Source organism: Leuciscus leuciscus (assembly GCF_965113295.1).
Source record: "Leuciscus leuciscus genome assembly, chromosome: 22".
Classification (NCBI taxonomy): Eukaryota; Metazoa; Chordata; class Actinopteri; order Cypriniformes; family Leuciscidae; genus Leuciscus; species Leuciscus leuciscus.
Genome location: NC_138746.1, coordinates 37665936 through 37690881, shown reverse-complemented (window position 1 = coordinate 37690881; position 24946 = coordinate 37665936). Strand labels below are relative to the sequence as shown.

Genomic DNA, 24946 nt, shown 5'->3' with positions numbered 1-24946 from the left:
CGTCATAATATCCTGATTAATATTCAAGAGATAAGCCTTCAGTATCTCGTCAATATTCATGAGCGAATATTCTTCTCGTTTAGGTTGACATAACGTCATAATGAGCTAATTATTATTCATGAGCTCATCCCTCGCTGTAGTAGGAATCATAATTAGGCGAACGGGAAGAACATCAGCTCCCAAAACTTTTTTTTTTTTTTTTTTAAATCTTTTTTAGATGAAGATAGAGTTCGTGAAATGAATACTAAAATGAACAAATGAATGCAAAATGGTTTAGTTTATACCTTTATTTACTTGATTTGGTTGAATCGAGTACATTGTGCTATTAAACAGATCCATATAAAGAGAAATAAAAGAGATTAATATGAGATGATCAGTACACTCATGCTGTCACAGACGATTTAATGATTTATTCACATCATATTCTACTTCACAGCTAATGTTGAGACATGACATCATGAATTTGAGACAAGAAATATATTTAGCGCATACAAAATCATGACGGGTTTATTTCTTGAGGAAAGCAGAAAGTCAGTGTCGATTCAGTGTTTATTCACACTAACCCTTTTTATCCAGACGATTTCATCATTATACTGGTGAGGAGTTTATCATGATGACATCACAATCAATCACACACTCATCTCGCACAATCAAATCTGGCTTGGGATGCGTGTGTGTGTGTGTGTGTGTGTGTGTGTGTGTGTGTGTGTGTGTGTGTGTGTGTGTGTGTGTAAGGCAATATGTGATTTCTCTAACAAACACCATCTGCTTGAAGAAACAAAATGCATGCTTTAATTACACACACACACAAATATAGAGACGCTGTCACTCACTCACACACACACACACACACACACACACACACACACACTCTCTCTCTCTCTCTCTCTCTCTAACACATACACTTTCTCACACACACAAACACTCTCTCTCTCTCTCTCTCTCTCTCTCACACACACACACACACACACACACACACACACACTGCAGCTCTTACTGTCACTTACTTACACACACACACACACACACACACACACACACACACACACACACTGCAGCTCGTCTCGTCACTGGTGTGTGTGTAACGCAGGTGTTCATCTGATGTCTGTCCGTTATCGGCCCTTGTTCTTCTTTGAGTTTCCCTGCAAGAGTCCAGCAGATGAAAGATTAGATTTCACTCAAGAACTTGTTCAGAAACATAATTTTAGAAATTTTAGCAATAGTTATCCCACCATTTTTTCCCCAAACTTTTCCCACTTCTAAGTACAATCAGACAAAAGTAACTTCAGTTGGCCATATCTGACGAGCTCCACAGACGAGCACAGATCAACGTTCATACGAGAACTCAAGTCTACATTAAATCTGTAATCTGCGATCAGAAGAGTTACATGACCCCTCCATTCATATGGATCAATTTTACAATCTCTTTATGAACTCTTTATGAATATTCAGCAATATTATTGACTTGACTGAACTGACACAATTGGATAGGAGCTGAACGGATCTGATGATGACATCACTTTTTCCTAAAGAGCTGCTTTATGGATGAAATGAACTCTGTTTGCATAATTGATCCTTATTTTCCCTTTTTATCACTAGCCCCGTTTACATGTAGCATTGTATTCCGATTATAACCAGTTTAAAAGTCCAATCAGAATGAAAATGCTCCATGTCAACACCTCAATCGGAATAAAAATGCTCAAACCGATTGAAATTTCAGTCGGATTGAAGGGGGTGGAATAAACCTTTTCATGAACCGATCAAATGAAAGATTACACCATGTAAACGATCTGATCCGATTACTTTGAGTGTACGTCTTTCTGCGCATGCCTGGTTTTGCGCCAGATAATTCTGTCAGCTAACATAATGCTTTCTGTTTGTGACCAGATGCAAAAAACTATGCACGCTAACCATTACCATAGTAAACATGGTAAATATGAACGCTTAGAAATCAGCGAAATCAGACAAATCAAGAAATCAGACAAATCATATAGGTTATCATAATCCTGTTTTTATTTTATCTGTCAGTAGCCTACGTCTCGCCTCTTTATACCGGACTATCCTGTTTATCTCTGACTGAAAATATAACTGTATCCTTCTGGGAGAGAGTGCTAAAGCTCCTCAGGTAATATTTTTGGTGGCATATTTGTAGAAATGATCATTCTTTCTAAATGTGATGTAAATGTGCTGTAACTAGGCTACCAAATAAACACAAACAGACGCGACTGAATAAGTTGATGGTCCTCTTTCTTTTGTGAAATAGACGTTTACAAACGTCATAAACGGTAAACCACTTTTAATTCTGTGTGACTAATGTGCAATTTTGACACAAATTAATTCATTATGATCAATGTGTCGCTTTTTATTGTAAACCTGTGGTAAAACATCGATGCTTGGGTTTTAAATATTCAATTAAACAACAAAAATGCAAGCAAACGGTCGCTCTTGTTTTGCGATCACGCTGTTTCCAGTGATTTCTTTCTGATTAGTTTTCTGATAAAACTTCCATTTCGTTGGTGAAATGATGGGTTTGTGTGACGTTGTTCCAGAGAGGCGTGTTTCGGGCGTGTTTTAAGTGAAGCGCTGTGGAGCTTCTGGCCCGACAGTGGAAACGCAGCAGATTTTGGGCACGGTGCTACTGGGCTGAGACTATTAGCCTGGCACGGCCCGTTTAAAGCCCTGGCTCGCACTGGCCCGACAGTGGAAACGCGGCTAATGCCTACAACTAACGCAACGATTAAGTGATGCACCATCTTGACAGGATTGAAAACGTGGGAAATAATGAGCTTCCAGATCCGGCAGACAAGTGTGCGCATGTCACAAAATTATTTCGATTGAAAGCGTCAGCACATGTAAACACCAGATCAGTTTAGATAACATCCCATGTAAACAGTCAACCGGAATCCGTCAATCAGAACGATCTTAATCAGAATAGCAAAAAAGTGTGCATGTAAACGGGGCTAGTGTAAATCTGGTTTGAAAAGGGATTATGACATGCCTTATTGAACAACATCGAGTCTGAACGACACCGAGTCTGAACGACACCGAGTCTGAACGACACCGAGTCTGAACGACACCGAGTCTGAACGACACCGAGTCTGAACGACACCGAGTCTGAACGACACCGAGTCTGAACGACACCGAGTCTGAACGACACCGAGTCTGAACGACACCGAGTCTGAACGACACTAACTCAACACTGTGTTCATTATCACTTTGTAACAAACATCTGAAGCGTGAGGAGTCTGACCTTGGAGGCTAGCTTGAGCGTGTCGATCTCGTCGCGCTGCTTGCTGAGCGTGTCGTTCATGCTGCACAGGTGGTCGCTCATCATGCTCAGCTGATCTTCATAGCTCCTCTTCGTGGTGCTGAGCTCATCCTGATCAACACACCAAAAGGGACACGTCACCAAAACTACAGACTTCAGAAGGACTGACTCAGCCGAGCACGTCTGTAAGTACCTGTAGGCGAGTGATGTTCTGATTAGCCAGCTTCAGGTCCTCCGTCAAAGTCTCACGTGATTTTTCTGCAATGGTGAGACGTTTGGCAACAGCTCGGCACTGAAAGAGAAAACAATGACATGCAATGTAATGTAATTTGTGAGTTTTCCTGATATTTTTCCAGATAAGCTTTTAACACAAAACTCCTTAAATTATATTAACATCTACTATATTACTTTTATTTTGCTAAAAAACATATAAATAATTACAACTATGTGGGAATGAATGATTATCTACGCGAGAGACGTTCTTTGTAAACACACTGCACACAGTCAGATATTTCATAATCTAGACTAACATTAATAATTCTGATAACACGCCAGATGAAATAGGGGCGGCAGTGGCTCAGTGGTTCATGTAGATTGTCTACAAACCGAAAGGTTGGTGGTTCAATCCCCGGTTCCACCTGACCAAGTGTCGAGGTGTCCATGAGCAAGACACCTAACCCCAGCTGCTCCCGACGAGCTGGATGGTGCCTTGCATGGCTGACACCGCCGTTGGTGTGTGAATGAGTGAGTGAATGGGTGAATGTGACGCTATGTAAAGCGCTTTGGTGGCCATAGGTCTGTGAAAGCGCTATATAAATGCAGTCCATTTACCATTTACCATGAAATAGACTCGGTAACTGCGATGATGTATTCACTGTTTTGTTTATTTTTCTGACAATGTTTGCTGATCTAGTGAATATTCCAGCGTTTCCCATTCCCTTCACTCTTTAGCCTATCAACCAACACATAAACCTTTTAAAACTACTTTAAAATAAATGCTTATATTTATGATTATATTTATGGGGAGTTGATAGACTCTCCTGTCATTTATTTATGTTCTCCATTTGTTGTTATAAATAATAGGATGTAAAAAATGACAGCAGTAATGTTATTTTATTCAGAAATATAGGGGTGGTGGTGGCGCAGTGGATAAGACACATGCCTTTGGTGTGAGAGACCCGGGTTCGAATCCACTGTGAGACACCAATGTGTCCCTGAGCAAGACACTTAACCCCTAGTTGCTCCAGAGGCGTGCGACCTCTGACATATATAGCAATTGTAAGTCGCTCTGGATAAAAGCGTCAGCTAAATGAATAAATGTAAATGTAAATGTAAATGCAGACGGTTTAGAATGTTTTATGCTTTTTTAATTTGTTAGAATTATTTTTACATGCAATATTCATTACCTGTTTGTTTACCTAAAAAAAAAAGACACTTTAGTGACAGTGCATTATATATATATATATATATATATATATATATATATATATATATATATATATATATATATATACACACACACACACACACTGTATATGCACTCTTTCAGACTATTTATTGATGTAGAAGTGTATTTTGTTTTGTATGTAAGGAGGGAGTGAAATTACAAAAATTACATTATTAAAAAAGTGTTAAATAAAACAATAAATAAATATATATCGAGCACATAAACATACAAATAATTGGTATCGGTATCGGTTATAAAACAAATCAATATCGGTCAATCTCTAAATGTAATGATCGCTTATATTTATCATGTAAAATTCTTCTACTTTAAAAAAGCATAATTTATTTAAATGTTTATTGTGGCATGACTGGATGCTTCGTAACTCTTCAATGCACAAGCAAACACTTCCAGAACATTCACACTAAACTAAGATCCACTAAGGTTCATCTGGTCAGGGATCTGGATAATCAGTGAAAGAATCAGTCACACAGCAGACAGCATGTGCTTCTGACTCACTGCACTACTGCTGAAACACTCACAAACTCCACAGCCGTACAAAATGCTCCATGCTCACAATAAACATATTATTAGTTCAGAACTATGTATCTATTAACTCAAGATAATACAAGGTAAAAACAATCTGTGTTCAACACAGTCTTGTTTCTTTACCCAAATTCACTAAAGCAAGCTTACAATATTAATTTACATTTTGAGCTGTCGGTTTTTTTGTGGTGAATTCCAGGCTTAATACTCGATACTGTCTGTAACCACTCTAAACAGTGACATTTGTTGATCTGTAAGTCACCTATTGCCAACCGGTGACAAAACCACAGTGGCAGACGTAATGCCTATTTGTGTGCAGGTAACCATGAGTGCTACTCTGATAGTGACATCCAGTTTCATGGATCAGCCACAGATGGCGATAGAGAGGCCAAACTTCTGTGGCGTAGGTTGAAATATTCATGATTCACAGCAGGCCAGTCTAAACTAGAGCAGCGGTTGATGCGTCCACCTTCACCTGTAGACTAATGGAGTGCTATTAGAAATGCAGATATCAGTCCAGAATTGAAAGCTGATGTGTACTTTTCATTCAAATATTTCGTAGTATGCAGCATCATATGCAGAGACGACTATCATTTATTAATTTTTCGGTTGACAAAAACTGACTTTCAAATCATTGCTCTGCTTATTTTTCTGCCCAACAAGAGAACCGACGGAACATCAGTTTGATGAGGACTGGCAGACGGCGTGAAACAGTCATTATTTGTGCACAGATAACACATCAGTTTTAACCATCATTAACAGATCTGACACGGATCGATGCCAGAGCAACTGTGCACGTCTAAGTTGATGTTTAAATGTTGTTTTTTTTCAGAGGAATGCCAAATAATGTGCTTGTATGGATCTTGGTGGAGCAGCAGTTCCCAACATGAGCGGAACAAACGTGTTGAGTCTTGATCGTGTTTTGAGTACTTAGCATGTGGAGTACTGAGCGATTTGAGAATTGATCGCGCTGAGCACTGAGCGTGTTGAGGACTAAGCGTGTTGAGGACTGAGAGCGTTGAGGACTGAGCGTGTTGAGGATTGAGTGTGTTGAGGACTGAGCGTGTTGAGGACTGAGCGTGTTGAGCACTGAGCGTGTTGAGCACTGAGCGTGTTGAGCACTGAGCGTGTTGAGCACTGAGCGTGTTGAGCACTGAGCGTGTTGAGGACTGAGCGTGTTGAGGACTGAGCGCGTTGAATACTGAGAGTGTTGAGTACTGTGGTGCGTTGAGCACTGATAGTGTTGAGCACTGAGCGTGTTGAGGACTGAGCGTGTTGAGGACTGAGCGCATTGAGCACTGAGTGTGAGCGTGTTGATCACTGAGTGTGTTGAAGACTGAGCGTGTTGAGGACTGAGCGCGTTGAGGACTGAGCGCGTTGAATACTGAGAGTGTTGAGTACTGTGGTGCGTTGAGCACTGATAGTGTTGAGTACTGTGAGTGTTGAGAACAATAATGAGAACAGTTGAGTACTGAGAGTGTTGAGACCTCTGTAAAGCTGCTTTGAAACAATCTGTATTGTAAAAAGCACTATATAAATAAAGGTGACTTGACTGTGATGTGTTGAGTACTGTAGTGTGTTGAGTGCTTTGGTGCGTTGAGCACTGAGAGTGTTGAGTACTGTGGTGTGTTGAGTAATGTAGTGTGTGGAGTACTGAGAGTGTTGAGTAATGTGGTGTGTTGAGTAATGTAGTGTGTTGAGTACTGAGAGTGTTGAGTAATGTGGTGTGTTGAGTACTGTAGTGTGTTGAGTACTGTGGTGTGTTGAGTACTGGGGTGCGTTGAGTACTGGGTGTGTTGAGTACTGTGGTGTGTTGAGTACTGGGGTGCGTTGAGTACTGGGTGCGTTGAGTACTGGGTGCGTTGAGTACTGTGGTGCGTTGAGTGCTTTGGTGCGTTGAGCACTGAGAGTGTTGAGTACTGTGGTGTGTTGAGTAATGTAGTGTGTGGAGCACTGAGAGTGTTGAGTACTGTGGTGTGTTGAGTAATGTAGTGTGTTGAGTACTGAGAGTGTTGAGTACTGTGGTGTGTTGAGGACTGAGCGTGTTGAGGACTGAACGTGTTGAGGACTGAGCGTGTTGAGCACTGAGCGTGTTGAGCACTGAGCGTGTTGAGGACTGAGCGTGTTGAGGACTGAGCGTGTTGAGCACTGAGCGTGTTGAGACTGATCGTGTTGAGGACTGAGCGCGTTGAGGACTGAGAGCGTTGAGGACTGAGAGCGTTGAGGACTGAGAGGGTTGAGTACTGGGGTGCACTAAGTACTGTGGTGTGTTGAGTACTGTGGTGCGTTGAGGACAGCGTGTTGAGCACTGAGAGTGTTGAGTAATGTGGTGTGTTGAGTACTGTAGTGTGTTGAGTACTGTGGTGTGTTGAGGACTGAGCGTGTTGAGGACTGAACGTGTTGAGGACTGAGCGTGTTGAGGACTGAACTGAGCGTGTTGAGGACTGAACTGAGCGTGTTGAGGACTGAGCGTGTTGAGGACTGAGCGTGTTGAGCACTGAGTGTGAGCGTGTTGAGCACTGAGTGTGAGCGTGTTGAGGACTGAGCGTGTTGAGGACTGAGCGTGTTGAGCACTGAGTGTGAGCGTGTTGAGCACTGAGTGTGAGCGTGTTGAGGACTGAGTGTGTTGAGCACTGAGCGTATTTGTGCACAGATAACACATCAGTTTTAACCATCATTAACAGATCTGACACGGATCGATGCCAGAGCAACTGTGCACGTCTAAGTTGATGTTTAAATGTTTGTTTTTTTCAGAGGAATGCCAAATAATGTGCTTGTATGGATCTTGGTGGAGCAGCAGTTCCCAACATGAGCGGAACAAACGACTGAGCGTGTTGAGGACTGAGTGTGTTGAGGACTGAGCGTGTTGAGGACTGAGCGTGTTGAGGACTGAGCGTGTTGAGGACTGAGCATGTTGAGCACTGAGTGTGAGCGTGTTGAGCACTGAGTGTGAGCGTGTTGAGGACTGAGCGTGTTGAGCACTGAGCGTGTTGAGGACTGAGTGTGTTGAGCACTGAGCGTGTTGAGCACTGAGCGTGTTGAGGACTGAGCGTGTTGAGCACTGAGCGTGTTGAGGACTGAGTGTGTTGAGGACTGAGCGTGTTGAGGACTGAGCGTGTTGAGGACTGAGCGTGTTGAGGACTGAGTGTGTTGAGCACTGAGTGTGAGCGTGTTGAGGACTGAGCGTGTTGAGCACTGAGCGTGTTGAGCACTGAGCGTGTTGAGCACTGAGCGTGTTGAGGACTGAGTGTGTTGAGCACTGAGCGTGTTGAGCACTGAGCGTGTTGAGGACTGAGCGTGTTGAGGACTGAGCGTGTTGAGGACTGAGCGCGTTGAGGACTGAGCGTGTTGAGGACTGAGCGTGTTGAGCACTGAGCGTGTTGAGCACTGAGCGTGTTGAGGACTGAGCGTGTTGAGCACTGAGCGTGTTGAGGACTGAGCGTGTTGAGGACTGAGCGTGTTGAGGACTGAGCGTGTTGAGCACTGAGCGCGTTGAGGACTGAGCGCGTTGAGCACTGAGCGCGTTGAGCACTGAGCGTGTTGAGCACTGAGCGTGTTGAGGACTGAGTGTGTTGAGGACTGAGTGTGTTGAGGACTGAGCGCGTTGAGGACTGAGCGCGTTGAGTACTGAGAGTGTTGAGTACTGTGGTGCGTTGAGCACTGATAGTGTTGAGTACTGTGAGTGTTGAGAACAATAATGAGAACAGTTGAGTACTGAGAGTGTTGAGACCTCTGTAAAGCTGCTTTGAAACAATCTGTATTGTAAAAAGCACTATATAAATCAAGGTGACTTGACTTGACTGTGATGTGTTGAGTACTGTAGTGTGTTGAGTGCTTTGGTGCGTTGAGCACTGAGAGTGTTGAGTACTGTGGTGTGTTGAGTAATGTAGTCTGTGGAGTACTGAGAGTGTTGAGTAATGTGGTGTGTTGAGTAATGTGGTGTGTTGAGTAATGTAGTGTGTTGAGTACTGAGAGTGTTGAGTAATGTGGTGTGTTGAGTACTGTAGTGTGTTGAGTACTGTGGTGTGTTGAGTACTGTGGTGTGTTGAGTACTGGGGTGCGTTGAGTACTGGGTGTGTTGAGTACTGTGGTGTGTTGAGTACTGGGGTGCGTTGAGTACTGGGTGCGTTGAGTACTGTTGTGTGTTGAGTGCTTTGGTGCGTTGAGCACTGAGAGTGTTGAGTACTGTGGTGTGTTGAGTAATGTAGTGTGTGGAGCACTGAGAGTGTTGAGTACTGTGGTGTGTTGAGTAATGTAGTGTGTTGAGTAATGTGGTGTGTTGAGTACTGTAGTGTGTTGAGTACTGTGGTGTGTTGAGGACTGAGCGTGTTGAGCACTGAGCGTGTTGAGGACTGAGCGTGTTGAGGACTGAGCGTGTTGAGCACTGAGCGCGTTGAGGACTGAGCGCGTTGAGCACTGAGCGTGTTGAGCACTGAGCGTGTTGAGGACTGAGCGTGTTGAGGACTGAGCGTGTTGAGGACTGAGCGCGTTGAGGACTGAGCGCGTTGAGGACTGAGCGCGTTGAGTACTGTGGTGCGTTGAGCACTGATAGTGTTGAGTACTGTGAGTGTTGAGAACAATAATGAGAACAGTTGAGTACTGAGAGTGTTGAGACCTCTGTAAAGCTGCTTTGAAACAATCTGTATTGTAAAAAGCACTATATAAATCAAGGTGACTTGACTTGACTGTGATGTGATGTGTTGAGTACTGTAGTGTGTTGAGTGCTTTGGTGCGTTGAGCACTGAGAGTGTTGAGTACTGTGGTGTGTTGAGTAATGTAGTCTGTGGAGTACTGAGAGTGTTGAGTAATGTGGTGTGTTGAGTAATGTGGTGTGTTGAGTAATGTAGTGTGTTGAGTACTGAGAGTGTTGAGTAATGTGGTGTGTTGAGTACTGTAGTGTGTTGAGTACTGTGGTGTGTTGAGTACTGGGGTGCGTTGAGTACTGGGTGTGTTGAGTACTGTGGTGTGTTGAGTACTGGGGTGCGTTGAGTACTGGGTGCGTTGAGTACTGTTGTGTGTTGAGTGCTTTGGTGCGTTGAGCACTGAGAGTGTTGAGTACTGTGGTGTGTTGAGTAATGTAGTGTGTGGAGCACTGAGAGTGTTGAGTACTGTGGTGTGTTGAGTAATGTAGTGTGTGGAGTACTGAGAGTGTTGAGTAAAGTGGTGTGTTGAGTAATGTAGTGTGTTGAGTAATGTGGTGTGTTGAGTACTGTAGTGTGTTGAGTACTGTGGTGTGTTGAGGACTGAGCGTGTTGAGGACTGAGCGTGTTGAGGACTGAGCGCGTTGAGGACTGAGCGCGTTGAGGACTGAGCGTGTTGAGCACTGAGCGTGTTGAGGACTGAGCGTGTTGAGGACTGAGCGTGTTGAGGACTGAGCGTGTTGAGCACTGAGCGTGTTGAGTAATGTGGTGTGTTGAGTAATGTAGTGTGTTGAGTACTGAGCGTGTTGAGTAATGTGGTGTGTTGAGTACTGTAGTGTGTTGAGTACTGTGGTGTGTTGAGTACTGGGGTGCGTTGAGTACTGGGTGTGTTGAGTACTGTGGTGTGTTGAGTACTGGGGTGCGTTGAGTACTGGGTGCGTTGAGTACTGTGGTGCGTTGAGTACTGTTGTGCATTGAGTAATGTGATGCGTTGAGTACTGGGGTGCACTGAGTACTGGGGTGCACTGAGTACTGGGGTGCACTAAGTACTGTGGTGCATTGAGTAATGTGGTGTGTTGAGTACTGGGGTGCGTTGAGTACTGGGGTGCATTGAGTACTGGGGTATGTTGAGTACTGGGGTGCACTGAGTACTGTGGTGCGTTGAGTACTGGGGCACGTTGAGTACTGTGGTGTGCTGAGTACTGGGGCACGTTGAGTACTGTGGTGCGTTGAGTACTGTGGTGTGTTGAGTACTGTAGTATGTTGAGTACTGTGGTGCGTTGAGTACTGAGCGTGTTGAGTACTGTGGTGAGTTGAGTACTGTGGTGAGTTGAGTACTGTGGTGTGTAGAGAACTGGGGTGAGAGGAGACAGGGTTAAAAGTGTTTTGTACTGGGGTGTGTTGAGTACTGTGGTGCATTAAGTACTGTGGTGCGTTAAGTACTGTGGTATGTTGAGTACTGGGGCGCGTTGAGTACTGTGGTGTGTTGAGTACTGTGGTGTGTTGAGTACTGAGCGTGTTGAGTACTGTGGTGTGTTGAGTACTGTGGTGTGTTGAGTACTGAGCGTGTTGAGTACTGTGGTGCATTGAGCACTGAGCGTGTTGAGTACTGTGGTGCGTTGAGTACTGTGGTGTGTTGAGCACTGAGCATGTTGAGTACTGTAGTATGTTGAGTACTGTGGTGTGTTGAGTACTGTGGTGCGTTAAGTACTGTGGTATGTTGAGTACTGGGGCGCGTTGAGTACTGTGGTGTGTTGAGTACTGGGGTGCGTTGAGTACTGTGGTGTGTTGAGTACTGAGCGTGTTGAGTACTGTGGTGTGTTGAGTACTGTGGTGTGTTGAGTACTGAGCGTGTTGAGTACTGTGGTGCATTGAGCACTGAGCGTGTTGAGTACTGTGGTGCGTTGAGTACTGTGGTGTGTTGAGCACTGAGCATGTTGAGTACTGTAGTATGTTGAGTACTGTGGTGCGTTGAGTACTGTGGTGAGTTAAGTACTGTGGTGTGTAGAGCACTGGGTTGAGAGGAGACAGGGTTAAAAGTGTTGAGTACTGTGGTGTGTTGAGTACTGACCTCAGCGTGGAAGTGGACGGCTTTGCTGTCACAGATCTGCAGTTGAGAAGTCAGATCTGAAACGCGGCTCATGTAATGAGTTTTGATCAGATGCTCACGAGATTCCTGATCTGCAGCCTATGGCACACAAACAACATCATCATCATCATCATCAACATGACATGAGCGGCATCATTTAGCACCACGGTTTTAAATAGGCTGGAGAGATGGATTATGACATAGAATATGATGTATGAATCTGAATATGCAGATATGGTTATTTAAGAAAGTAAAACATGAATACATACGCTCTCGCTGCAGGACGTGATGGTTAAAATGCCGACCTGATAATAGAGACAGATGATAAAAATGTCAATAATATTTTTAGTTTTACACCCAATAATATATTTTTATCCAATATATATAACAAAAAGGTATAAAAACAAAATTCAGTTTAGAGTTATAATGTACATTTAAAAAAAAGTTAATTAATTGAGACCTACTAATTTGAGACCTGCAGCAACAAAGAAATGGTAGACTTGACACTGTATGACAAATACATTTAAAACATCAATCAGTGTTTCCAGAGCTTTTCAAACATGTGAACCAGCTGATGCAGTTCCTGTGAATCCCTGAGCCGCATGCCTTTACGCTGCTCTACTCTCACGCATCATGTCTGTGCATCACACAAGTGAGCCATTTAGCATTTTTTAAAACGGTGAATTGAATGAAATGCGAGTGATTTGTATCCCTGACAAAGAATCTACATAGTGTGTTTGTCAGTTACTATGAAAGGATTGGTGAGGCTGCACTGAACAAAACGTCAGGTTACTTGCATAACCCCGGTTCTCTGATAACAGAAGTGAGGTATTTCGGAATAAGAACGAGAGACATGTGTGAAGTGTTATGACAATCATTATAAAACTCTGATATGAAATATCATGATATAAATCTTGGCTAAAATCTTGGAGGGTGTGGTTGTGGCCAATTAAACAAACACTTAATTGAATATAATCTATTTGAGCCTCATCAATTTGGGTTTCGGGAATGAAACAGCACTGAGACTGCGTTGGTTAAAGTCACTAATGACTTACTATTAGCCTCCGACTCCGGCTCACTGTCTCTTCTCATTCTCTTGGATCTTAGTTCAGCCTTTGACACTATTGACCATGCACTGTTACTTAATCGTCTTGAAAATGTATTGTAATGTATTTGGATTGTCAGTGACAGTTCTTGGCTGGTTCAAGTCCTACTTTACTGACCAATGTCAATTTGTTTTTATGGGTGGCTTTAGTTCCAAAGTTGGGTCCACTCTAGTTACTCGGTGGACGAGATGAAATAGGAGGGAGAATGTCGTCATCCTCTTCCTCTTCAACGTCGTCTAGAAGATGAGGGGATAATTCCTCATCTTCATCATAATCTTCCCCGCTATACCCGCGAGGGCATCTCCAAAGAGAGGGGGGAGGTCCGGGGACTCCCTGTCCATAATCTCGCCCCAGGTACCCAGCTCAGGAGGCTGTTTAACTGTCTCCTCTCTGGCCTGGTTCTTTGAGGAGAAGCAAACACCCAAGCATGATAGTATCGGCTTGGTACAGATTTTTGACAAACCTACTATACATGGAAACTTGTGGAAAAGAAAAGTGTTGACGTAGTCATGATTCATAATTCTGTTGGATTCCATGATTTCTGCAGCATTTACAGTACTGTCCGCAAGGCAATTGTTAGCCTGTAGTTACACACAATCAACGCTGCACATTTTCTTCTGTTTAAAACACCTGCTGACTCATGGTTAGGTGTGTCTGATAGGGAGATGAACCATGGATTCACTGTTCCAGCATGAGCTTACTCACCAGGCTGGTGTCCTGGACGGGCACTGGACTCTCAGGACGGGCAGCACCGGGTCCGTCAGCGGCGCTGTGAGGTTCTGCTGGAGCCCCGGAGAGGATCTGAGCAGCGCTGTGTGGTTCTGCTGGAGCCCCGGCGAGGATCTGAGCCTCCAGCTGAGCGATGCGCTGACTCTCCCTCTGTAAACGCACCTGACCCAGCTGAGCCTCCAGCAGCCAGTGCTCCTTCTCCTGCTCCAGACGACACATCTTCTCCTGACTCTGGACAACCTGATAAACACACACACCGTCAGACAGACGGTTGGACAGACAGAAAGACCGACAGACAGACAGATAGACAGATAGGTTCAGGTACCTGCTGCATGAGTCCCTCTCGACTTTCAGTAGAGCTTGTCAGAACATGTCGGTTTGCTAAAGCATCTCTGTACGGCACCGATTCTGATCTGACCTGAAAACACAAGAAAATACACCAACATTCACAGGACTGAACTGTGCAAATAGGCCTTGTCTTGCGCCCGACGCAAATCTAAAATGGGTTGGTCTGAAGTAGCTTCATTATTCATAGGTGTGGTTTGGGCGTAACGTGAAATAAACCAATCAGAGCATCATCTCACATTCCCTTTAAGAGCAGGCACGCTTGTTCTATAGCGGATTCCTATTATAACGGCGGATTTGCCAGACGCACGCCAGGAGCGGTTCACAGCCGAGGAGACAGACGTTCTCGTCAGGGACGTTGGGGATGGAGAAACACCCAAATTAACTTCGGTTAAACAGGCGTATGATAATTTGGGTAAATGTGTAAGCTAAATCGCTTTTATAATAAACTGTAAATCTATCTATCTATCTATCTATCTATCTATCTATCGTAATAATGTATGATTTGCAAAAATGATAACTGCAGCGTCTGTGTGTAGATGAGAGAAAAAAGTGTATGCGCGTTGTGCACACGCTACATTGATTATGGCACTTAAAATAGCATATGAATAACATGCGCAACGCGCCACTGACTTTAAACTGTTTTTTTTCGGTCATTGGCGGAATTGTTTTCTAAACCTGCAAAATAGCGTGAGGGTACGTTTGCGCCGGAACACGCCTCCTCTTTGCACTGAACCGCCCCCGGGAGCGCAAGTGTATTTCTTAGTTAACCGACGTGCGTCTGTGGAGGGAAAAGGCCGCTGTGCGCGGGTGCAAAATAGGAATGATACATGCGTCGGTGTACAAAGTCAATTGCGCTGGGTGCAAGATAGGGCCCTATATCATCAAGATCAAGTGCTTAAGAACCTCTCCATGTCCTGACTGGACTACTGCAGTCAGGCATGTGATGAGCTAAAACAGCACAGAGGAAGGGGCTTTCCCTCGAAAAAACACTGAGAATATCCAACCGTTTCAATAGAGGACCAATGCAATGGCCAATCTGTACCTGAAATGTTACTTATGTTTTTATATTTTTCTACTTTGTGGGAGCCTCTCTTCCCTCCTTCCCTTCCCAATTCAAAGCTTGACCTGTACTTAAAAGGAAAGTAATAAAGCCTGTGACCTTCCTGATGGCGCTCATGTATGTGGCGGCGCGCCTCTTGTTCTCCATCACACTGTGGGCCTGCAGCGGGTTCAGGACGCCTCCTCGCGGACCGTAGCCAGGACACGACGCCAGGAAATCCAGGCTGTTGCTGAAGAAGGTGGCCATCTGTGTGAGAGACAGTTCTGCAGGAATCAGACAGTGAACCGGAGGACAGCGAGGCGGTGTGTGTTGTGTATAGGATTGATTAATAACTCAAATTGATTAATAAATGCATGAGCAAAATCTAGAATTACATGAATTTGCAGCATTTTGTACAAATAAAGACATAGTTGTAAATACAAAACCTCAATTTTGTATTAATGTAGGTCAGAATTTGTGCATGCAACAAGTAAGATCGCATTTTTGGATCAGGTGACATGCATGCAAGGCAAGTTTATTTATATAGCACATTTCATACACAATGGAAATTCAAAGTGCTTTACATAGAAGGAATTAGAATAATCAAAAGAAATAAGATTCATTAAAACAGTTTAGAATAAAAAGGATATAAAATATAGTGCAAACAGTCGGACGAACAGCGGCACAGTGCTCATTCAGTAAACACACAGCTAAACAGAAGTGTTCTGAGTCTGGATGTGAAACAGAAGTGTTCTGAGTCTGGATGTGAAACAGAAGTGTTCTGAGTCTGGATGTGAAACAGAAGTGTTTTGAGTCTGGATGTGAAACAGAAGTGTTCTGAGTCTGGATGAGTCTGGATGTGAAACAGAAGTGTTCTGAGTCTGGATGTGAAACAGAAGTGTTTTGAGTCTGGATGTGAAACAGAAGTGTTCTGAGTCTGGATGTGAATGTGACTACAGTAGGAGCACATCTGATCTCTTCTGGAAGCTGGTTCCAGCATAATAGCTAAAAGCGGTCTCACCATGCTTAGAGTGAACCCTTTTATAGCTTTCGTTCTATCCCGCTTGGATTACTGTAATTCCTTATGCAGGAATCTCCCAGTTTTCCATTACAAGGCTTCAAATGGTTCAAAACGCTGCAGCTAGATTTCTAACTGGGGTTCGCAAACATGAACATATTACTCATATTTTAATGTTTCTTAACTGGTTGCCGGTGCGTCATAGAGTTGATTTTAAAATGTTGTTTGTTTTCAAATCCTTAAATGGTCTTGCACCCTCTTACCTATCTGAACTTTGAACGAGCCCGGTTGGTGTCTACGGTCCACAAGCAGTTATAATCTGTCCCAGCCACATTCACGATTTAAGTCGAGAGGGGATTGTGCTTTCGCAGTTGTCGATCCCTTATATGGAATAGCCTCCCCTTATCCTTGAGATCCCTGTCCTCTTTACAGGAGTTTAAATTTAAGCTAAAGTTTTATCTTTTTGACCGGGCATTTCACTAAATCTCAATTATGGTTCTATTACATTATGTGTTAATGGTTTATTTTGCTCCTTCTTTCATGTTTCCTGGACTTTTACCTTGTAAAGCACAGTGGTCAGCTTCTGTTGTGTTTATTTATGCTATATAAATAAATAAAACGAATGAATGAAAATGAAAAAAAAAATAGCTGATATGATCCTAATGATCTGAGTGATCTGTTGGGTTTATATTCAGTGAGCATATCTGCAGTGTATTGAGGTCCTAGGCCATTGAAGGTTTTATATTCCAGTAATAATACTTTAAAATCAATCCTAAATCTAACTGGGAGCCAGTGTAAAGACCTGAGGACTGGTGTGATATGTTCATATGTTCTGGTTCTGCTCAGCGTTCTGTATGACCTGACACTGTCTCATGGTCTTTTTGGGAAGGCCAGTGAGGAGTCCATTACAATAATCCACCCTGCTGGTGATGAAAGCATGCACAAGTTTCTCTAAGTCTTGTCTGGAAACAAAGCATCTAATTCTTGCAATATTTTTCAGATGATAGTATGCTGATTTAGTTATTGCTTTGACATGACTACTGAAACTAAGGTCTGACTCTAGTGTCACACCAAGATTCCTGACTTGATGTTTAGTTGTTTGACCCCTAGAGTGAAGGTATGCGTTCACCTTGAGAACTTCATCTTTGTTTCCAAACGCAATGACTTCAGTTTTGTCTTTGTTTAACTGAAGAAAGCTTTGACACATCCAACTGTTGACTTCATCAATGCATCGGCACAGGGAGTCAATGGGGCTGTAATCGTTAGGCGATAGGGCTAAGTACAGCTGTGTATCGTCTGCATAGCTGTGGTAGAGCTGTGTGTCGTCTGCAGAGCTGTGGTAGGAGATTTGGTTCTTTCTCATTATTTGGCTCATTGGGAGCATATACAGGTTGAACAGGAGTGGCGCAAGAGTTGAGCCTTGAGGGACTCCGCATGTCATGGATGTCCACTCAGACTTATGGTCTCCTATACTCACATAATAACCTCTCCCATCTAAGTATGACCTGAACCATTTTAGGACTATCCCAGAAAGCCCCACCCAGTTTTCCAGCCTGTCAAGAAGTATGTTATGATCGACAGTGTCAAATGCAGCGCTGAGGTCGAGTAGTACCAGCACTGATAATTTGCCTGAATCAGTATTTAAGCGAATATCGTTTATTAAAGTATCCATTCGAGCATAAGAATTTGTTCAGCTGATTGAAGACAACTTTTTCAATGATCTTGCCTATGAAAGGAAGATTCAAGATCGGTCTATAGTTGCTTTATATGTTCTTATCCAGATTGCTCTTTTTCAGGAGGGGCTTGACAACTGCAGTTTTCAGGGAGTTTGGAAAACTCCCAGAGAGAAGTGAGGCATTTACCACTTCTAGAAGATCTGCTTCTAAACTGTTTAACACACTTTTGAAAAAAGATCTGGGAGTGTCTCAAGAGCGCAGGTTGATGTTTTACGGTGCTGTACGGTTTCTTCCAAAATTTTGCCATCAATTTCTTCTAAATCAGACATAATAACTACTTTCTGAGGTTGTGGTCTGACTCGTTCATTGACTCGTTTCTGAGTCGATCCTATTTGATTCATTTGGATTTTGAGACTTTCATTTCGCCGGTTTAGCCTAGCACGATCCACACACACACACACACACACACACACACACACACACACACACACACACACACACACACACACACACACACACACACACACACACACACACACACACACACACACACACACACACACACACACACACACACACACACACACACACACACACACACACACACACACAGAGCTGTCTGAGAAAACCTGCTACCACTAGATGGCAGTAGCTTCTTAAACAGACAACGGCACCATAATCGAGCGTTCTTCCTCATATAATACGCTTAATGTGGCTTAAGAAAAGTGATATTGAAGCACCAAATTTAGTACACAACTTATTAATAAAACATTGCTTACCTTATAAAAATAAACAGCAAAATATGAACTTAAAATGTGCAAAGTTTCACATCTAATGTTTATAAAGAAAACACAAACACTAATGCATTAAGACAGTAGGCTAACATTAAAAGACTAAACTCGGCAAGACTATATAGGCCTACCTTATTAATAAAGCATACTTTAAACAGGCAATCAGATTAAATCAGGTTAGGCATTTTTCTCCCATAGAAAACCATTATAAAAACGCTTAACGTGCAATAACGCGTTGCATCGTCAATAAGATGTATAGGCTACTGGGTTTTAATATCACTGTGTTACTGCATTACTCCACATTAAGCATTTTCTTTATAAATGGCTAAATGGGAGGAAAACTTTATACAGACGAGAATATAGAATATGAACGCGATGCACAACATTTCACGTTAATGGCGTTTTCCTCCATTAGAGCCTGGTAAAAAGAAAAAGCTTAACGTGAAATTTTGCGCGTCATGTTCATATTCTATGATATAAGTGATCCACAAATGCACATCTTACTTGTAGCATGCACAAATTCTGACCTACATTAACCCTCTGGGGTCTGAGGTGTTTTCTGGCCCTGGAGGTGTTCTGACATGCTCTGACATTTGTGCTTATTTCTGTTACTTGTAACACTTTCATGGCTAAAGTCTGATTACACTGTATTCAGCACAAACTCTGCTACAATAATATGTCAGCAGCATGTATGTAAAAGTTTGTAGTTTTCAGAAAATGATATGGTTTGTGAAAAAAAAAAAATGTAGTCACTGAAATAAGGCCATAAAACCCATACAGATTATTTGTTCACAAGATTTTTAGAAATTGTATCATGTAGTCTAGCATATTTGCTTCTAAACTATATAAAAATCATCCTGCCCACTCATTCATATTTAACAATATATTGATTTAAAATTTGTAAGACATGTTTTATGTAAGAAAGCTGTATGCGAATCATCATAAACATTGATGTGTTTCACACCTGAGAAAGACAAAGACCCTCCCCTAATAGCCCTATCAGGTGGAACTGTGAGGGTACTTGAACAAAGAATGAGAGATTAAAATAATGGCTTTTTGATTGTTTGGATTTATTTACAACACAACATAATCCAAAAATACATAACGAAGGACAAAAAGGAACATTATTGAACACACTGATCTAAACAGTTCCTGTTCAACATACCTGTCATTTCCAAGGTGTTTGATTTTTCATTTTACCATGTTCATGTACAGAGACTCATGTGCATGTTGAAGTCAGCAGGGCTCGTCAGTGGCATCTGGTCCCTGAAAAAGAAATATAAAAAAAAACTAGGGCTGCACGATTTGGGGAAGAAAATCTACTTGTGATTTTTCTGGTTAAAATTGTGATTTAAAATTCACAAAAATATATATATAATGAACACCAGGCTTGTTGTGCCTGTAGGTATATACTTGTAGGGCTGCATAAAGTAATAATAACAATAATTTTAATTTACAGAAATGCAGATGGCATATAACTTTAAATCATTAAAAAGGAACACTTCAATACACTACACTAGAGAAACATATGGATTATCATGTTACTTCAAACATTTCATCCGTTATGACATTATGAAATGAGAAACTTATATGTAGATGTATATAAACATCTACGTTTGAGCAGATATCCACAATCACAGTATTTAACAGTAAACACTGGTTTAAACATTATAATATTCATCATGTTAGTGGAAACACTCATACTACTTTTATATCAAGCTGTGTTTAATATAATCGAGCATAAAAACATCCTCCTGTGGTACTTGTATATTTATTTAGCATTGAAAGGTTGCCTACATGTCTATAGTTCATATTTCAACATGTTTCTGTCGATTTCATACATTTTAGTCTGGCACCAGTTCAACTAGAACAATGTGAAGTTTATGCAACAACACGATAAACTAATATAAGTGAAAATACATTTCTTACCTTAAAAATATTTCTTATCTTCAAATCACATTCTTCTTGTTCTTCTTCTGAGTAAATCCAGTGTAAACTCACAGCGTGTCTTCCAAACTCGATGAAAAGCAGGGAAATGATGAAGTATGATTCTTTATTTTGAGGTGATGAGGGCGTTTACAGGTTTGCGTTCCTTCACGTGGACTATTGCATGTGAATCGCTGGTGCACGTGTATTGGTGTGGTCACATTAGAGATGAGCAGGCACTTGAGAAACTGTACATCTCGTTGCTTTCATAATGATTACACAGAGAATATTTATTTTTGAAATGATTTACATAATTTAAAGGGATAGTTCACTTTGAAATTAATTTTTGGTATGTTTTAGCTTACCTCAAGGGCATCCAAGATGTAGGTGTCTTTTTTTCCGCAGTAGTTTCAATTTTGATATTTTTAGGTCAAACCGTTCTTGTCTGTCAGTCATATAATGCAGGTCTATGGTCATTATCTCAAAGAGCATGCACAGAGTCCAAATTAAAACAATTCCCCGTCGTCCAAATTAAACAATTCCCCATCGTAAGTACACATTGATGGCCTAAGACACGAAACGAGCGGTTTGTGTGAGAAAACGAACAGTATTTATATCGTTTTTACCTCTTATACACAGCCATGTCCAAGTGATCTGATCTGACGTGTACGCAGACTGGTGCATAGATATATACACTAGATGTCGCTTTAAAGACATTCGTTCCAATGAACTGCCGTAGACAAGGCGACATCTAGTGTGTATATATCTATGCGCCAGTCTGTGCACACGTCAGATCAGATCACTCGGACATGGCTGTGTATAAGACGTAAAAACGCTATAAATACTGTTCGTTTTCTCACACAAACCGCTCGTTTCGTGTCTTAGGCCATCAATGTGTACTTACGATGGGGAACTGTTTAATTTGGACGACGGGGAATTGTTTTAATTTGGACTCTGTGCATGCTCTTTGAGATAATGACCATAGACCTGCATTATATGACTGACAGACAAGAACGGTTTGACCTAAAAATATCAAAATTGAAACTACTGCGGAAAAAAAGACACCTACATCTTGGATGCCCTTGAGGTAAGCTAAAACATACCAAAAATTAATTTCAAAGTGAACTATCCCTTTAAAAATAGATACTTTCTAAAGACATATCTCATGTATGTGGCAAGTATTCGCTGAGTCACGTTTCAGAATGAACTTCACACTGAGAGGGACGGCAAAACGTGCATCGTGTTTATTTTACGAAAAGAACAACATTTTGTTTTTATTATGAGTTTACACAAATAAAAGTAGACATTTAACAGTTTTGAATGATGTAGAACATTTGCCAGTATCACAAAAATCGTTATTTGAGTCTCTTTCGCACTGATAAGAGCTAAAGCGAGCTGGTCACGCCGGCGCGACCGCCGACCCCAGGGGGTTAATACAACATCAAGGTTCTGAATTTATTTGTAAAAAATGCTGCAAATTCATGTAATTCTGGATTTTGCTCTCACAAGTTGTAAAGTATTAGTTTCAATGTAGTAACGCACATTTGTGAATTTGTCAAATAGATGGATAGTTGTGCACACATTAATAACTAGCACCAGGCCTATTCATTTGTAGTTGTTTGTGTGTGGGTTGTGAAATGCTTAAAAACCGTGAAAAGAAAGTCTTAAAATCCAAATGAATCAAATGAGATTGACTCAGTGAATGAACACGTGTCACCTGATCCACACATGCACATCTTCTTTGTTGCATGCGCAAATTATGATACACTAATACAAAAGAAAACATTTGTATTCACAGAAATGTCTCTATTTGTACAAATTGCTGCACATACATTTATTTCAGAATTTTGCAAACGCAAGTTGAAAGGCATTTGGTTGTGGATAGTAAAACATACTTGCAACATTTATTAAGTTCATGGATAATTGTGCATGCATTTATTTAATCAATTTGAAACTAAATTCATCCCATAGTTATGAAGCACGAGAGTGGTGAGTGTGTGAAGAGTGGTGTGTGTTGTGAAGGGTGAGAGCAGTGTGTGTGTGTTGTGAAGGGTGAGAGCAGTGTGTGTGTGTTGTGACCTTCCCGCAGCTGCTGGTGAGGGCCGCCAGAGACGCCAGCAGACACTCGTTGGTGGTGCGCAGCTTCTGTGTGGCGGTGGGCAGCTCCTGCTCCAGGGAAACCTTCTGGCTGTAGTGTGTGGACAGCTCTGAGGAGACAGCAGACTTACACACGAGCCGAGACTCTTATAAAGCGCTCTGATCTCACCTGAACACACACCTGTGGTGACGTCGTGCAGGCTGTGTAAGCTCGCGCTCATCTGGGTGAACACGGCATTAGCGCTGCTCTGACACATGGCATCTGAGCGAACACCTGCGGCAGAGAACATCACTGACCACTCAAACACGGGCACAACACGAGCACACAACACGCACACGACACGCACACAACATGCACACGACACGGACACGACACACACAACACGCACACGACACGGACACGGACACGACACGACACGACACGACACGACACGACACTCAAACACGGGCACAACACGAGCACACAACACGCACACGACACACACACAACACGCACACGACACGGACACGCACACGACACGCACACGACACGGACACGACACGCACACGACACGGACACGACACGGACACGACACGGACACGACACGGACACGACACGGACACGCACACAACACGCACACGGACGCACACGACACGCACACGAACGACACGCACTCAACACGGACACGACACGGACACGGACACGCACTCGACACGACACGGACACGGACACGGACACGGACACGGACACGCACACGACACGCACACGACACGGACACGGACACGCACACGACACGCACACGACACGGACACGACACGGACACGACACGGACACGACACGGACACGACACGCACACGACACGCACACGACACGCACACGACACGGACACGACACGGACACGACACGGACACGGACACGCACACAACACGCACACGGACACGACACACACAACACGCACACGACACGGACACGACACGGACACGACACGCACACGACACGGACACGACACGGACACGGACACGCACACAACACGCACACGGACACGACACACACAACACGCACACGACACGACACTCAAACACGGGCACAACACGAGCACACGACACGCACACGACACGCACACGACACGCACACGACACGCACACGACACGGACACGACACGGACACGCACACGACACGCACACGACACGCACACGACACGGACACGACACGGACACGACACGTACACGACACGACACGGACACGGACACGGACACAACACGCACACGAACGACACGCACTCAACACGGACACGACACGGACACGGACACGCACTCGACACGACACGCACACGGACACGACACGGACACGGACACGCACACGGACGCACACGACACGCACACGAACGACACGCACTCAACACGGACACGACACGGACACGGACACGCACTCGACACGACACGGACACGGACACGCACACGACACGCACACGACACGCACACGACACGCACACGACACGCACACGACACGACACGGACACGCACACGACACGGCACGGACACGGACACGGACACGGACACGGACACGGACACGCACACGACACGTACACGAACGACACGCACTTAACACGGACACGACACGGACACGACACGGACGGACACGCACTCAACACGGACACAACATGGGCCGACATGCACACGCCACGCACACGCCACGCACACGCCACGCACACGCCACGCACACGACACGCACACGACACGCACACGACACGCACACGACACGCACACGACACGTACACGACACGGCACGGACACGACACGGACACGCACACGACACGTACACGAACGACACGCACTCAACACGGACACGACACGGACACGGACACGCACACGACACGGACGGACACGCACTCAACACGGACACAACATGGGCCGACATGCACACGCCACGCCACGGACACGCCACGGACACGCCACGGACACGAATGACACACACACGACACGCACACGGACACGGACACGCACACGAACGACACGCACTCAACACGGACACGACACGGACACGACACGGACACGACACGACACGGACACGCACTCAACACGGACACGGACACGACACGGACACGCACACGACACGCACTCAACACGGACACGCACACGACATGGACGGACACGCACTCAACACGGACACAACATGGGCCGACATGCACACGCCACGCACACGCCACGGACACGCCACGGACACGCCACGGACACGCCACGGACACGCCA

The 24946-nt window shown here is 43.8% G+C and overlaps 2 protein-coding genes across 2 annotated transcripts in view; both read right to left on the bottom strand.

Moving 5' to 3' along the window:
* Positions 1-272: 272 nt before the first annotated feature.
* The window catches only part of ppp1r21 (protein phosphatase 1, regulatory subunit 21), a 49089-nt gene continuing 24415 nt past the window's right edge, over positions 273-24946 (bottom strand). The window contains exons 13-22 of the mRNA XM_082153951.1: positions 22899-22991; positions 22700-22827; positions 15330-15476; positions 14148-14240; positions 13799-14062; positions 12257-12292; positions 11970-12086; positions 3462-3560; positions 3251-3379; positions 273-1142 (exon numbers count right to left, since the gene is read on the bottom strand). Coding sequence (XP_082010077.1) covers positions 1113-1142; positions 3251-3379; positions 3462-3560; positions 11970-12086; positions 12257-12292; positions 13799-14062; positions 14148-14240; positions 15330-15476; positions 22700-22827; positions 22899-22991 — 1136 coding nt within the window. The 3' untranslated portion in view covers positions 273-1112. The remainder of the gene's footprint in view (positions 1143-3250; positions 3380-3461; positions 3561-11969; positions 12087-12256; positions 12293-13798; positions 14063-14147; positions 14241-15329; positions 15477-22699; positions 22828-22898; positions 22992-24946) is intronic.
* Positions 6348-11834, bottom strand: LOC309486889 (uncharacterized protein; the record flags this gene model as incomplete). Its single annotated transcript, XM_082154356.1, has 4 exons — positions 6348-7681; positions 7779-7891; positions 8067-8934; positions 11811-11834. 4 exons carry the CDS (start codon positions 11832-11834, stop codon positions 6788-6790), a joined length of 1899 nt encoding a protein of 632 aa, XP_082010482.1. The 3' UTR covers positions 6348-6787.